This window comes from Nelumbo lutea, chromosome 1 (genome assembly GCF_056320005.1).
Source record: "Nelumbo lutea isolate HS-2025 chromosome 1, American lotus-T2T, whole genome shotgun sequence".
NCBI classification, from domain to species: Eukaryota; Viridiplantae; Streptophyta; class Magnoliopsida; order Proteales; family Nelumbonaceae; genus Nelumbo; species Nelumbo lutea.
In genome coordinates this window covers 180,559,024-180,573,199 of record NC_142684.1, presented here as the reverse complement: position 1 = coordinate 180,573,199, position 14,176 = coordinate 180,559,024, and the positions used below count along the sequence as shown (strand labels likewise).

The 14,176-nt window shown below is 35.7% G+C and overlaps 1 protein-coding gene across 3 annotated transcripts in view; it reads right to left on the bottom strand.

Annotated features, from left to right (window-relative positions):
* STRS1 (DEA(D/H)-box RNA helicase family protein) overlaps positions 1-12,641 on the bottom strand; it is a 30,298-nt gene extending 17,657 nt beyond the window's left edge. The window contains exons 1-6 of one of the 3 annotated variants that reach the window (XM_088961149.1): positions 12,465-12,641; positions 9,262-10,003; positions 8,993-9,117; positions 7,814-7,921; positions 6,789-6,869; positions 2,900-2,978 (exon numbers count right to left, since the gene is read on the bottom strand). In XM_088961149.1, coding sequence (XP_088817275.1) covers positions 2,900-2,978; positions 6,789-6,869; positions 7,814-7,921; positions 8,993-9,117; positions 9,262-9,943 — 1,075 coding nt within the window. In that variant the 5' untranslated portion in view covers positions 9,944-10,003; positions 12,465-12,641. The remainder of the gene's footprint in view (positions 1-2,899; positions 2,979-6,788; positions 6,870-7,813; positions 7,922-8,992; positions 9,118-9,261; positions 10,004-12,464) is intronic. The other 2 variants (XM_088961150.1, XM_088961151.1) reach the window with 2 other exon arrangements.
* Positions 12,642-14,176: the final 1,535 nt, after the last annotated feature.

Sequence of the window (14,176 nt, the reverse complement as noted above, 5' to 3'; positions counted from 1 at the left end):
AAATTTTTCAGGGAATGAAGGTAATCATGGCATTTTGAATTGGGACAGGTAAGGAGTGTCAATGAAGGGGGTGGTGTAGTGGTGTATTAGTTGAAAGTCAGATTTTTGAAAGGAACTCGGTGTTGGAGCTGGAGAGGATTAATGAAACACCAAAGAAGCTGAAGATCTCGAGGAGGAACTCTCTTGCAGTGAGAAGATTCAGAAATCAGAGAAAACATCAAAATATGTTGGTCTCAAGCATGTTTGTTAGACTGAAAGGGGGTCTATTTGGGATCAGTCCAAACAAAAAGGCATAGAAATCAAAGAAAGTTATTACGTAGAAAGGTTTTATTTTTTCAGAGTGTCTTTGGTTTTCAGTGTCTGGTCTTGGTCGAATCCAAGGGTCTGGTTTGTTTGTCGTCATTGGTTAAAGAGTTTGTTGTTCGGGTTTGCTGATGGGCTGATAATGGTGGTTTGTGCCGGTTTGGTTGTTTAGTTTGGTCTGTGTTCTTTGTTTCATCAAGTTTGGAGTATTGTTGGGGAATATTGTTGTTTTTCCTCTTTTCTCTCGGGTAACTTCTGGTCAACTTCCCTGTAACTTTCTTCTTTTTTAAGAATTTATTTCATTACCCAAACCGGAAAAAAAAAAAAAACTCTTCCAATATTGAAAGAGCATTTCAATCTCAGTAGAATCTGCACACTAAATGACCCAAGAGAACCACACATGGACATATCCATTTTCCATATGTTAGGTTTCATACAAGTGATATTAATAAAATTCAAATAAAATTTTCAAGTCTTCAACTATTAGAATACCAATGAGTACCAAAGCTTCAAAGTGGACAGTAAAAAAAACTCTTATTGCAAGTACCAATAAAAAAAACAATAATTGCAAGCGGAAAATGTTAACAAGTACATGCAACTATCCAAAGAAACTCAAATTGCAATGAATTAGTACCAAAGCTTCAAATGGGTAAAAACATCAACCAAACAGTTCAAATGACGCACCCAAGGTTTAAAATGACGATGTCGATGTCGATGGAAATGTCGCTTACCAAAATATAGAACATATGTCGGAAATGTCGAGGGGAAATATTGTAAAAATTAGAAACATTGTGGAAACATTATGAAATATGTGGAAATATGCAATGATATTTTGTAAAATGATTTAAAAAAAGCATTAATACATATTTCTAGACTATTACCTTATTCCCAACCATTATATAAAGCTAAGAAACTAAGATCAATAACAAATTAGTAAATGATGATTTAATGATTTATTATGCATTTTCATGTTTTTACAAGGTTACCCAATATTTTCTTTTCTTATTTTTCATTCTGATTTATTATAAATTCTAATATATTTATTTCACACTAGTAAATAGAAATACATTTATTCTGGTTTTTTAAATATTAAAGTTATTATACATTATGTTTTGTTATAAATTTAATAAACTGATTCTCCTTTTTGTAGTATTAAGATTATGATAAGTTCTGATTTCTTATAAAACTTAATGAATTTATTATGATTTTTAATACTAAATTTATAATAAATTATGATTTAGTATAAAATTTAATAAATTTATTCTGATTTTTATATTAAATGTAGAATATGATTTATTATAAAATTTAATAAACATTTTCTGAATTCAACAAATATTTTAAAAATACTAACTAGTTAATATTTTATTGCTTGAAAAATATTTTATGTTTTATATTATAAAGTAATTAATTTATTCCTTTGTTTTTATTTTTTGTTAATTCTTTTTTATAAATATTTTATAAAAATACTAACTAGTTAACATTTTCTGATTTTTATTTTTGTTTTTTAATGAATATTGTATATTTTATCTCAAATATTAATTTTCTTATTATTTATTCATTTTAGTGGCTCTTGAAGTGAGGGTCTACATTATTGCTGTAGACCTTCATGTACTGTAATAAGAGTGAAATAATGATTCTATTTATAAGTTTTCATTTATGAGGTCTATAATATTACAATAGACCCTCTTGCATTGTAGCATGTTTATAAAGGTGTTTTAAAGATTCCACTTTAGGGCTTGCTTTGTGATGGTCTATAGCAAGTCTTTAAAGTTTAAATAAACTTAAGGCTAAGGTTTCAATTTCATTTCAATGAACTTCAGCCTCCTCAAATCTCGAAGAGACGCAGAGTGTCTGCAACCAGTGAGCAGCAAACCAGCACTCAATGAAGCCCTTCAAGAAAAAAATAGAAAAAGACGAAGGGCATTCTCCTCCTTCTCGACCTTGAGTTCACACCTTCCACTGCCCTCTCTCTCTTCTTTTTTCCTAGGTTTTTCATGGTTATTCACCGTGAGAGAGAAATAGGGTTATTGCATATCTGAATCAAGATGAGAGCAATTTCTTCAAAGTTCCATAAGCTGAACGTCCTGCTTCCAATAAAAAGATATTTCAGCGCATGACCACTCTTGTGCTTGGTTAGATCCTGAAGTTGTACTCCAGCTCCAAATATACAAGCTAAAACATAAAACCCTCTTCTTTTTCCCCTTTAACATCTCTTTTTGTTTGATATGAGATGTTTGTAGTTCAAATACATGCTGAGTTATCAACATATACTTGGAAATATTTCAAAATATTATATATTTTTTTGTTTTTTGGAACGATATGGTCGACATTTACCAAAATGGTCAAAATATCAACAGATATATTATATTTTTTTAAATTCCTGTGAAGTTTATTTCGCTGGGTCGCGACAGCGACACATGTCGGACGACATTTCGCAACATTTTAAACCATGGATGCACCAGCTAGACAAGGAGTTCTTAGAAATACTTATATTGGAACTCTATATCCAAGGGAGAATGATTGTATTATGTTATGCAAAGAAGAGAGAGAGATAGAGAGAGAGAGAGAGGAGACTGAATAAGCTCCCATCACACACCAGAACATGTCTGACTCAATATTGAACGGACTTCTAGTTCGAATCCCATATCAAGCATTCGATCTGCTTCATCTAGAACCTACAGACAGGAAATAGTAATGCACAACCAGCAAGTCATAAAATATAGTCATGTTCAAAGAAAATACTCCCTCACAACTGAACAATACTATGCAATTTAGACCGGCATCTTAAATTGTGGCAAGAGAATAGGAAAACCAAATATAATCTCATTAATACAGCATATAAAGAAAGAAAAACAATTTCTAAGCAATTGCTACAATGAAAATTAAATTAATGATAGTGATGAAATCTTGAGCAAAAATATCCTGTCAACTGCTCCCAACATCCTGGAGCACACATAGGATAATGGCCTTTTTTCATAGTACATGATAAAGAGAAGCTTTAGACTCACAAAGAGAAAAAAAAATCAAGACAAATCGGATTAAGACAGAATATGTGAATTTCATTTTTTGTAAACAAAATAGAGCAATAATAACAATGGTGGTAAAATTAAGATTGATGATCAGAGATACCCCAAATAAACCATTTCCAGTACGTCAGATCAACCATTCATAATGAGGAAGAAAATTAAAGAGGACATTGTCCATAGAACTACACCATGGTAGTTGGAGTGTAGAGGTGTGTATGTCTAGCATGCTGCGTGATTAGTATATACCAATGAGACTAAAAGCAAATTCTTAAAAGACCAGCATTTCCATAAAGGATAAAGTGTTGAGAAATCAAGAAAAAAATGCTCAAAAAATGAGTAACTGATATGAATGAGTGGCAAAACTAGAGAGGGCAATCAGAAACAAGTGCACCAGAGAGGACTTTGGAATAACTTTAATTAGTGACAAGATGAGGAAAGCGAATTGAAATGGTTTATTTATGTGCATAGACAACAAATGACTACATCAATGAAGAGTATTTGATGCAAGTAGAAGGATGTAAACGAGCAAAGGAAATATCAAAAGGAAACATGGCATGAAGTGATGTGCATTCTGCAAGTAGAAGGCTCTTAAAGAGCAAAATGAAGACCGAAGAAAACCTGGTCTGAAATGGTAAAAAATGATCTAAGGACTTGCAGCTTGACAGAAAACATGGCTCTTGATAGAGCAAGGTGGCAAGAAAGGATTCATGGAGCCAACCCAAAAAGTTGGGATTAAGACTGAGTTGAGTTGGGTTGACAGTACATGACACCATGAATTAGTATCAAAAGGGAAAAAGGTTTAAAGCAATGAGAACACAACTAATTTGGCCAGCAACTTTGCTTTGAAATGATAATATGAAATAGCCCAAGGCTGCAAGCATGCATCCCTCTAATGGTATGCATAGATAATTACAGATATCATAAAATAGTGTTTAAAAATATTATTATTCGCCAAACACTCTATTGGAAACTGAACCATATATTTCTCAGGTTTGCATGGGCTTTCATGGTAGACCAGCAATTGTATATAAGTGAACCTTGCCCAATTCCATGGGCCTATGAATTTGCTCTTACAAGCCATAGTACTCCAAGGAAACAAGAATCCATCCCGAATTGAAAAATAATAAGTAAAGAAAAACAACACCATATAATAAAGATACTATTCAAAAAGAACCTATAGACCACATAGCATGTAGCTGCTCTTCCACATCTTCCCATCACAACCTCTTGCACCTCCCATCCCACCCAGATAGGGCTGCAAACCTATTGGTTTGAATACAAATAGATGTGTAACCAAATCTGATCTTATAAGAATCCAGGAGATCCAACTTCAATTCAATATCCAACAGATGGTCTTTTCTATATGCTTATATATAATTAAACCAGATCATTTACACCAAGCAATATCTGAATTTGATCCAATTAATAAGCAGATCACATATTCAAATACTAAATGATCTAATTGTAGCTAAATGTATATCTGAATCCAACTTAAACGGATCATATTCAAATTCAAATTGGATAAAACCTGATCCATTTGCAGCCTTACCTGGGACACCTCCTTTTCCCTTTAGCCACAAGTAATGATTCTCAAATATACCTCCTCCAACCCATCAACCACTAGAGCTGCAACTTGGGTGGGCTTGGGTTGATCATTTGCCAAAATTCCAATGAGCGCAGCCAGAGGGCCCAGGCAGAATGTTGTGTAAATACTTCAAAATGGGTACCTGACTTGCACCCCTATCAACCACTAGAGATTTCTCCATCAACATGCCCATACACACTCCTTCACTTCTGAAAAAATTCTCTCCTTTTCTTGGAAGGTTCTGGCATCCCTTTCTTCCCAGATAATCCACAAAGATGGCTGTACAAAAATATATTCGTATATTTTTTTCAAACCCAACTGACCCGCCCAAGCCCAACCAAGCCTGGCCCAACCCAACTCGAGCTCAAACCCTGCCCCAAGTTGTGTTGGGTAAAGCTCAAGTGGGCCTCTGTTGATAAACTCAGGCTTGGCCTAGAGCGTTGAACAAGGCCCAAACTCAACCTGACCCAACCTATCTGAATTGCACCCTCAACTAGTCATTGTGGATGTATGTCACTTATCAAAGAGCCAATGGAATCCACATCACTTGAACAAAAATTCAGAGGTGAATTCGAAAGAAGTAAACTTAATGCAGGAGCTGCCATCCTTGAGTAGGTTATTATACTTGCTTCACCCCCAATCCCCCATCCCACAATTATATTTCACCCTCAAATCTTTCTATGTTTTGTATGCCTAGCCTATGCAGCTTGATATTATCAGCCTCTGGTTAATGAATGTATTTTTGGCTCATCAAGTAACCACCTAGGCCCCCATTCAGTTGCCAAGGCACATCATCAATGTCATCACCAACCTCACCTAGGCACTTTGAAATTACTGCATTTTGTTGCCCTAATGGATAGATTAATACTGTGGCAATAAATGAAGATTGAGGACCCCACCAACCATAAAATTTATGCATGTGAACCGATGAATTGAACACCACCATGCTTACATTTAATTAGCTCCCATTTTGACAAATCAAAGTAGCACTTTAGTGAGCAACATCAAGGCTGCAAAGAGTACCTGTTTATTCAAATTATAATTCAAATCCAATCTGCTCAAGGGTGAATCAAGTTTGAACCATTTATAATTGGAAGGAATATAGATCAAGCCCCATCTGATCCAATATAATACAATTCATCTGTGTGCATGTATATACATACACACAAAATTTATAATCTATCTATTAACAAAGTTTGTTTAAATATTCTATGTTTACTAAAGAATCAGAGGTTCAAGCTTATTAAAAAGAAAGAAAAGAGAAGAGTCATAGGTTCAAATCTAATAGAAAGCTTTCTTCGATTCATTTTATTCATGATATACAATATCAAAGTCAATTTTAGTTCATTTATAATAATATATAAATTTTTAACATTTCTAGTTTAATTTCTTAACGGCATTCAATATCTGAATTAAATCTGGATCCAATGAATAAGATTTGATTCGAATCCAAACATTTACTAATCAAAATTGGATCTAGGTATTACCCAATTTAATCCAACCCGTTTGCAGCCCTCCATGCCTCAATATTAACATTATTCAAAACAGATCTTATCTACATGAGATTCTTAACAAATTGGGTATACAAATGGGATTAATATCACCAAAATTGTTTTCCCTTCTCTTAATGGTTTTGCCATAATTTGACACTGTACTAAGAGAAATGTGTCTCCAGATACATCAAAATCTCTCATTTGTGTCGATGCAAAAAGTTGCCCATTCATGTGAGTCAAAATGAAGGTTCAGATGTACAACACTAATACTACCAGCAAAAAAGGAAAGAACATGTGCACTACCCATCCAATGGACAATGGAGAAAAGCAATAAGAGTAGATATACACCAAACAGACTTCTTTACAAGATATTATACTCACCACAAAAGACACCTCTTTTAAGCAGCACACACCCATTTCCATCAGATCCTTCAAACGGCCAGGAGTCCCAATAACAATATCCTAATTACCACATGAAAAAGCATACTGCATAAGATTGGATGGAAGAAATCATAGCACTATGCAAAGGTTAAGAGCAACTTTTGTCAAGGCTTAATAAATAAAATTGTTGGTAGCAATGCAATTGAGGCCAAGTGTATGAGAAGGCAGGTCCAAATCTGAGAGTTTTTTTTTTATCAGTGTTCAAATCTGAGAGTTTCCATGTGCAAAAAACTTGCAAAACCTTTCTTCCCCTTTTTTTATTTTTGTTGGTTTGTGTTTGTATATGTGTGTGCAGGGGGGTATTCATACACAGTAGTGCATTTAGTTTGAGAAACTTCATTAACTCATCTTTAATAACTACTCTTGGCAACCGAGACAGCAACTAGAAATGGGTTCATATGTTCCTCACTAGATCAGCCTCTTCCCATATGGCAAGTTTCAGACTTCTAACCTCTTCCAGAAATGGGCCCATATGTTCCTTACTGTCTATCAACCTCTTCCCATATGACAAGTTTCATACTTTTAACCCTCTGACATATTGCAGAAAGAAATACCTTTCCCACCTTGTTTATTAAAAACACAGAAATTTAAGATTTTTTTTTACATAATTACATGTAGGGAGAAAATACAAGTGTAACTTGCAGCAAGTTATGGGGCTAATGTGAACAAGGCCAGATATAATTGGATTCTTTTTCTTAAGTGGCTAATTAAATGCTCTCTCATCAAATGAAACAGCCTCAAAGGCTTAGGTTAGACCGCCATGAGGTTTTAAAAAAACACCATAGCTACTTCATTAGAGATTAAAGACACAGCACTACATGGCATAAAGGTTGAAAATATGATAAAGAGTTGCACGGGTAACATATAGGTTTATGCATGCAATAATTGTTAATGGATGTAGTAAATAAAATTTACAACTGCAGAAAATCCAGAATAAAATGGGAAAATATATCAAAATATCTTACAACTCCAGACTTCAAACAAGATATTTGAGGTCCTTTGGAAGTTCCTCCATACAAACAAACTGACTTGACACCACAGGTCTTTCCAGCATCACTCAGAACATCTGCTATCTGTCAGCAGTGCACAAAGTCAAAACTCAAAACAAGAATACATGTTTTAGAGAAATAAGAACAATTAAATATTTCCACCTACTAGTTAATCTAATTTAAAGAAAAGCAAAGAAACCCAAAATCTATATAAAGATCCCTTCCATTTGGAAAAATGGAGAAAGAAAATTTGCAAGGATGTTCCATACTGGTTAAAGATTTGGACATGAAAATAATAAGCTTCAAGGTAAAAAGAAGGCCATATGATACTGATCAAAAAAAAAAGAAGGCCATGGCCATCATCATTAGTATAATTATTACTTTCATAATGCCATTATTGTTTGCCAGCTAGTCAGGCCAGACAATTTTCTAACTGGCCTAACAATCTGCCATGTAGCAACTTCTTTTGGGGCTCAAAAGCCCCCTATTCCTCTCCCTGACCTTTATTGACAACTACTGTAACTTGAGGAATTCCATTACAAGGGATGCATGGCTCATATGGACTGGGGGAATGAAAATGCATATAATCCAGAGGGTTCCTCATGGCAGAAATAGGAGGGGCAATCCAGCAAGCTTCCTTAACTAGGAAACTTTTCAACAACAGAAACAACAACAACAACAACAATAACAACAAGTAATAGTAGTAGTAGAGGCATATCACATTCTTTTATAAATAAGCACTACCCCTGCGGAAAGAGAAAAAACAAACAAGTGACAAAGGATGTTAATACACAATGGTGTTTTTGTCTTTTAAAAGATCGCTTTCAATAACCTACCAAAGGTGTATCCACTTTATCAAAAATAGGGCAAATCACCACCCTATATATGCATTATGGCCAACACCTCAACATGGAGGATAGGTCAGTCTACTACTTTTAAGAATCTGAGAAGTATGCCTATAGAGTGGTATATGAGCACAATGGTACTATAGACTACAATCAGATATTTAACACCTGCTGAAAATATATTCAAATATAGAGGTTTTCCTAAATCTCTTTGTGAAATAGTTGATAGAATTGACTAAAAGATCTGAAAATAAATTGTTGTACACTATGCATTGACAGAGTAAAACATTTAGTGGTGAAGAGTGAATACTTGTTGAGCAAGCTCCCTTGTAGGTGATAGTACAAGACAAAGAGGATTTAATCTCTTTTCCTTTTTCTTCTTTCCATTGTGCAATGTATGCATAAGAGCTGGAACACCAAATGCCAATGTCTTACCTACCATGAGAACAGATCAAGAAATGAGTCCAAATATGGAAATGTGATTGTTTAGTAGACTAAAACCTGTAACAAAAAACAGGTATTTTGTAAGAATGAACATGAATTGGCAAGGTAAATTTATGAAAGGAAACTGGAGGCTACCTGAACCAGTGGCTGCAATCCCAATGAAATCCCGGCCATCCAAAAGGAAAGGCCAAGCATGGGACTGAATTGGTGATGGTTTGCTGAAGTTCTTGCAGCACTCAAGTACCTCATCAGGGAGATGAGATTCAGCAAACGAGCTCAAAGGTGCATACTTTGACTCTTGTGTATTCTTTCCAGACACAACCACACCATTGTTACGTTCTGCCTCATCTCTTTCATTGCCACCCATCTTGATTTCATCTTCATTTTTCCTTCCTACAACACCATCAGATTTCTTCTGTTTCCTGTCCTCCTTATCCAATATTTCTGGGTTGTCGCTGCATATACCATGATCAATATCGAGTTCCTTGCCTGAATTCTCTTCTTCTGCTCTCTTCTCTTTCTTCTTCTTTTTCTTTCTCTTCTTGTCCTCGGCTTCTCTACAAGGACCTTCTGAAGCTTCTGAAATTTGGATTTCTTCATGAACAACCTCAACCTCTTCAGACTTTCTTTTTCTCTTAACTTCTTCTTTCTGATTCCCAAGCAGCTCTACCTTTCTATCCTCTTCAATGAAATCACTGTCTCTGAATTCCTTCTTCTTCTTCTTTTTCTTTCTCTCAGATTTAATCTCATGGTTCTCTGCAGCTTCCAACATCTCTGGTTTGCTGAAATTAGCTACTTCTTCAAATTTTCTACCCATAGCTGGACTATGTAAAACCGGGCCAATATAAGAAAGAATGCAAGTTTGTTTCCTAGGATCCTAAAGAACTCAGAAAGGTAAAAATTATGTTATTTTCTAATGGAAAGCATGAAAGTATTCATGGATTATATTATGGAAAACATGAAAGTATTCATGGACTATATTCTTAAACTTATTTAACATGAGTTACAAAGTTCACAAAAATTTCATGCCTGCATTGAAACTATTTACCCTGCTCAAACTGATGTGCCCCGATACCCTTTTGAAGAGTTAAAATAGTGTTACCCAATAGCTAAAGTTCCCCCAACTGACATTTAACCCAAAATTTGCATTTGCTGCACTTGGATTATAGTTCCTTGCGCTGAACCCTGACCTAAAACCTCGAGTTATTTCATTTTTCAGGCTGTATCTAACCCAACCCTTGGGTAATCCAAGCCCAGCCCGAACCATCCCAGCTGCATACATATTTACTTGCTTATATACAAACACACACATACATACAAGCATATAGACATAAAATATCCTTATCTAGAGGCGTAAATCGGGCCATGCCGCCCGCAGCCCGGCTCGATCGTGCCGAGCTTGGGGTTTCAAGTCAATGGGCCAGGCTGGCACGACCCAACACGGCCCATATATATTTTATATATATTTATGTATACAGTATATATAATATTTATATATTTTATATATAATATAGTATATATTGTATAAATTATAATTATATAATAATATATAGTATATAATATATTAATAAAATAAACATTTTTTCAATTTTATTATACTATTTTATTTATTTATTGTATATAAAAGCAATTGTATACATCAAAATTCATATAAATTAAAATTTTAAGTTTTTTTTCAATTTTTAAATAAGTAACTTTGGCCCTGTCCACGGACCAGCCCAGCCCGTGGCCCGCACGGGCTCGGGCCGCGGGCCATGCCGGGCCAACCCCCAAAATTTCCCAGGGGAGGGAGGCAAGGCCCGTGGGCCACGTTTTACACCTCTATCCTTATCTAATGGTTTATATAGGCTTATGACCATTTAATACATTGAACCCAATAGGCCCACATAAGCATGGGTGACCAGCCTAAGCCCAACCCGAGTGTGTTAAATTTTAGTTTGTGCCAGGCCTAAGTTGGGTAGCTCGGGCTTGACCTCAGCCTCGGTCCAAGCTCAGACCTTAAGCCCAAAAGTTAGGATTGGGTTTTGGTTGACCTAAACCTGGCCTATCCCACCCATGTTGCAATCCTACTTCATGAAAGGAGTTGACAGAAATGCTAGTAATTTGAATAAGAGTCATCCTATAAAAGGAATAAATACATAGAGAGTACAGACAAGGATGCAAGTGAAATTACAGACAAGGCTGGGCAGTCAATCTGCAAACTGATACTACCTCTGCCAAAGGATTTCAACACAAGCAAAATCTGAGACTAGCTTACTTAACCATGACATAGCCAAGTTGGTTGATGTTTGGCCAGCTATAATGTTATGCAAGCTGAGAAGCATCTTAAGAAAGGAGCTTTACAAAACTCCCACTCAAATCTTCCACAGAAACTTAATGAGATCAACTCTGACCACCAAAATAGGTAACTGATAGCGTTTTCAGGAACTAAGTCTAAGTCGTTTTCATTTTCCCTGTTCTCCATTCATGCCATGTCAACAAAAAGAAACAAGGAAACTCATTGCTGAGGTTTGTTTCGGTTTTTTTTTTCAGGGAAAAATATAATCATTTCAAGAAACTCTCTCCATTTTCCAAAACATAGAAAAATAATTTCCAAAAAAACTAAAAGAGCGTTCTTTCAAAATATGCTGGTGTGGCATCAAAATGAGTACTATTTAAGCGTCTAGCATAAGCCCACAAGTGTGCATTCGTTTCAGTAAATTAATAAGTAATAAGACATACATAAACCACATGAACAAGAACCCAAAGGTTAGAATGAACCAATATAATAAATAAAAAAATTAAAATACAAATTCAAACTTTAATACGGAAAACTCCAAGAGGTAAAGAGCCATAATATGTTGGGAGCCTCTGTAAAGAATTTGGGAATTAAATATTTTCGTTCTGGTACTCAATTTCTCACAGCTAACAGCTTTCCAGCAAATAAGCTCGTCAGTTACAATAAGACATTTTACGTGATTATATAAAAGGAGGTCGGTCCTTTTGTACATGTTCACATCTAAGATAAAAAATCCAATTTCTAGTTGAAGTGAGTCTATTTCATTGCATGGAATCTTCTCAATCTGAAATTCTATAGCGATGAGTAATTTCAGCTTCACGGCGTTTCCAAACACCTCCTCAATAACAATCATTCAGATAAAATCATTCACACTCCTTTATGAATCAATAAATGCATCCATATATCAAAAATCAAATTACTCAATGAATGATTACAGAAAACCAAAAAAAAAAAGTTTTCTAAGATGAAATGAATTGCTGGTAAAATGGCCGACGAACTGATAAACAATAGCAATATTCCTTCATTGGTTAATTAACGAGAGAAGAGAAGGAAGAGCTACCGTTTTGGGGCTTTGATCGATTTGGAGCTCCGGTCGTTTCAGAGTGGAGGCTCCTGTCGATCGGAGGCTGGCTCTTTAACCCTTGAACCCTGCTCGCCCAAAACAAACACTAAAACCCTTCTCTTGCTAGTTTCGCGGTCACCACGTCGGCCACAAATTCACAAAACCACACCACTTACTCATTGTAAGAGGCAAGGTTTTAAAAACCGACTCGGAAACGGAGCCGTTTTGACCTCCGGTTTCCGGGTCATTGGTTCAACCTTCCGAATCAAACGGTTCAACCCGTGATATCATAAAATAATAATAAAAATGTTAAATATTTAGAAATAATGAAAATGAAAAATATCACAAAAATTTTTTTAAAAAAAAAGGAACAGATGCCAGATGGTAGATTAAACAAATACAAGAATAAATATGCAGATTGTAGAAACCGTCGTATAAAAGAAATTAAAAAATGTCACTGAACAAATGCATTTGTAGATTTCTATACAAATTAAAAAAGTGCTTTTGCAAATATTCTTTTCCTTTTTTTCCTTCAGAAAACAGAGAAGTTCATTAACAAAGAAAGGAAAAATAGTCAAATACTATTTCTGGTGCAGGAGACAAGGTTTCGTAGGCTTGCAAAGGCGCTGTGATGGTCACTGCTAATGCCGGTCAACCGGTCTCGTTGCAAGAGATAAATAGCTGAAAAAGTGAACGGTCACCGCTAGAAGCTCTTGATCACCGTTGAGACTTGAGTCTTCTCATTAAACCCTAAACGGCTAAACCAATGGATCTTGGTCTCCTGGATCCTTTATATTTTTATTTGTGTTTTAAATTAATTTTCAATGCAACCCGTGAATAGTTGTCCGAGTCGGGCAGTTTAGCAGTTCGATCGCATGGGTTACTGGTTCTTTGACAAATACAACATTTATATTTTTTCAAGAAAAATGTCTAATTCAAAACCGGATCCGAGAGCCATAGTCAGTTGACTCAGTTCTCGTGTCAAACAACTCAATCATCCGGTCCAGTCCGATCCAATTTTCAAAATAATGGTAAGAGGCTAAGATTACGATTGTCAACGGGTTGGCTTTCGGTTCAGGGCAAGGCAAAGCTGGTCCTGGCACATAATAACTGGGATCAAAAAATAAGAACCGAAATCGATCCATCGATTTAAATCATAAAACCAATCAACCAAACAAAAGTTCAGTTTCATTAGGCCCATTAGGTCATATCCAACCCATTGACTGCCCTAGCTAAGAGCTTTGGGTGATTATGGGCCAGATCCAGCTTTGCACCCGTGGTAAGAGCTAAGGCCTCCGTTGGAACCGGATTCTAGGCCAGCCTGGACCAAGTAAGTCTATACACAAAACCCAAACATGAGCCCAAATTTTCCAGACTCAGCCGAAAATGGTCACCCTTGAGAACCCCAGCGTAAAAGCCCCCCAAATCGGTACTTGGGTGGGCGGCGTTTGGCAAAACTAAAATCTAATGCCCTTCCATTAGAAACAAATACCCAACAACTCTATTGTCCAATAAATTAATTCTGAATAATTAAATTTTGCTTTTTTTATCTTCTATACCCTAAATGAAGTTGAACTGCTTGAATATCTAGACTTCTTAAATATCTAAAAGAGGAGGAGCAATTGAAATATTCAGTGGTTTAGACGGGAGAGAATAGTAGGCGGGGGAGTTGCAGGAGACACGGGCGCAGATGTCGAGAGCTAAAAAAG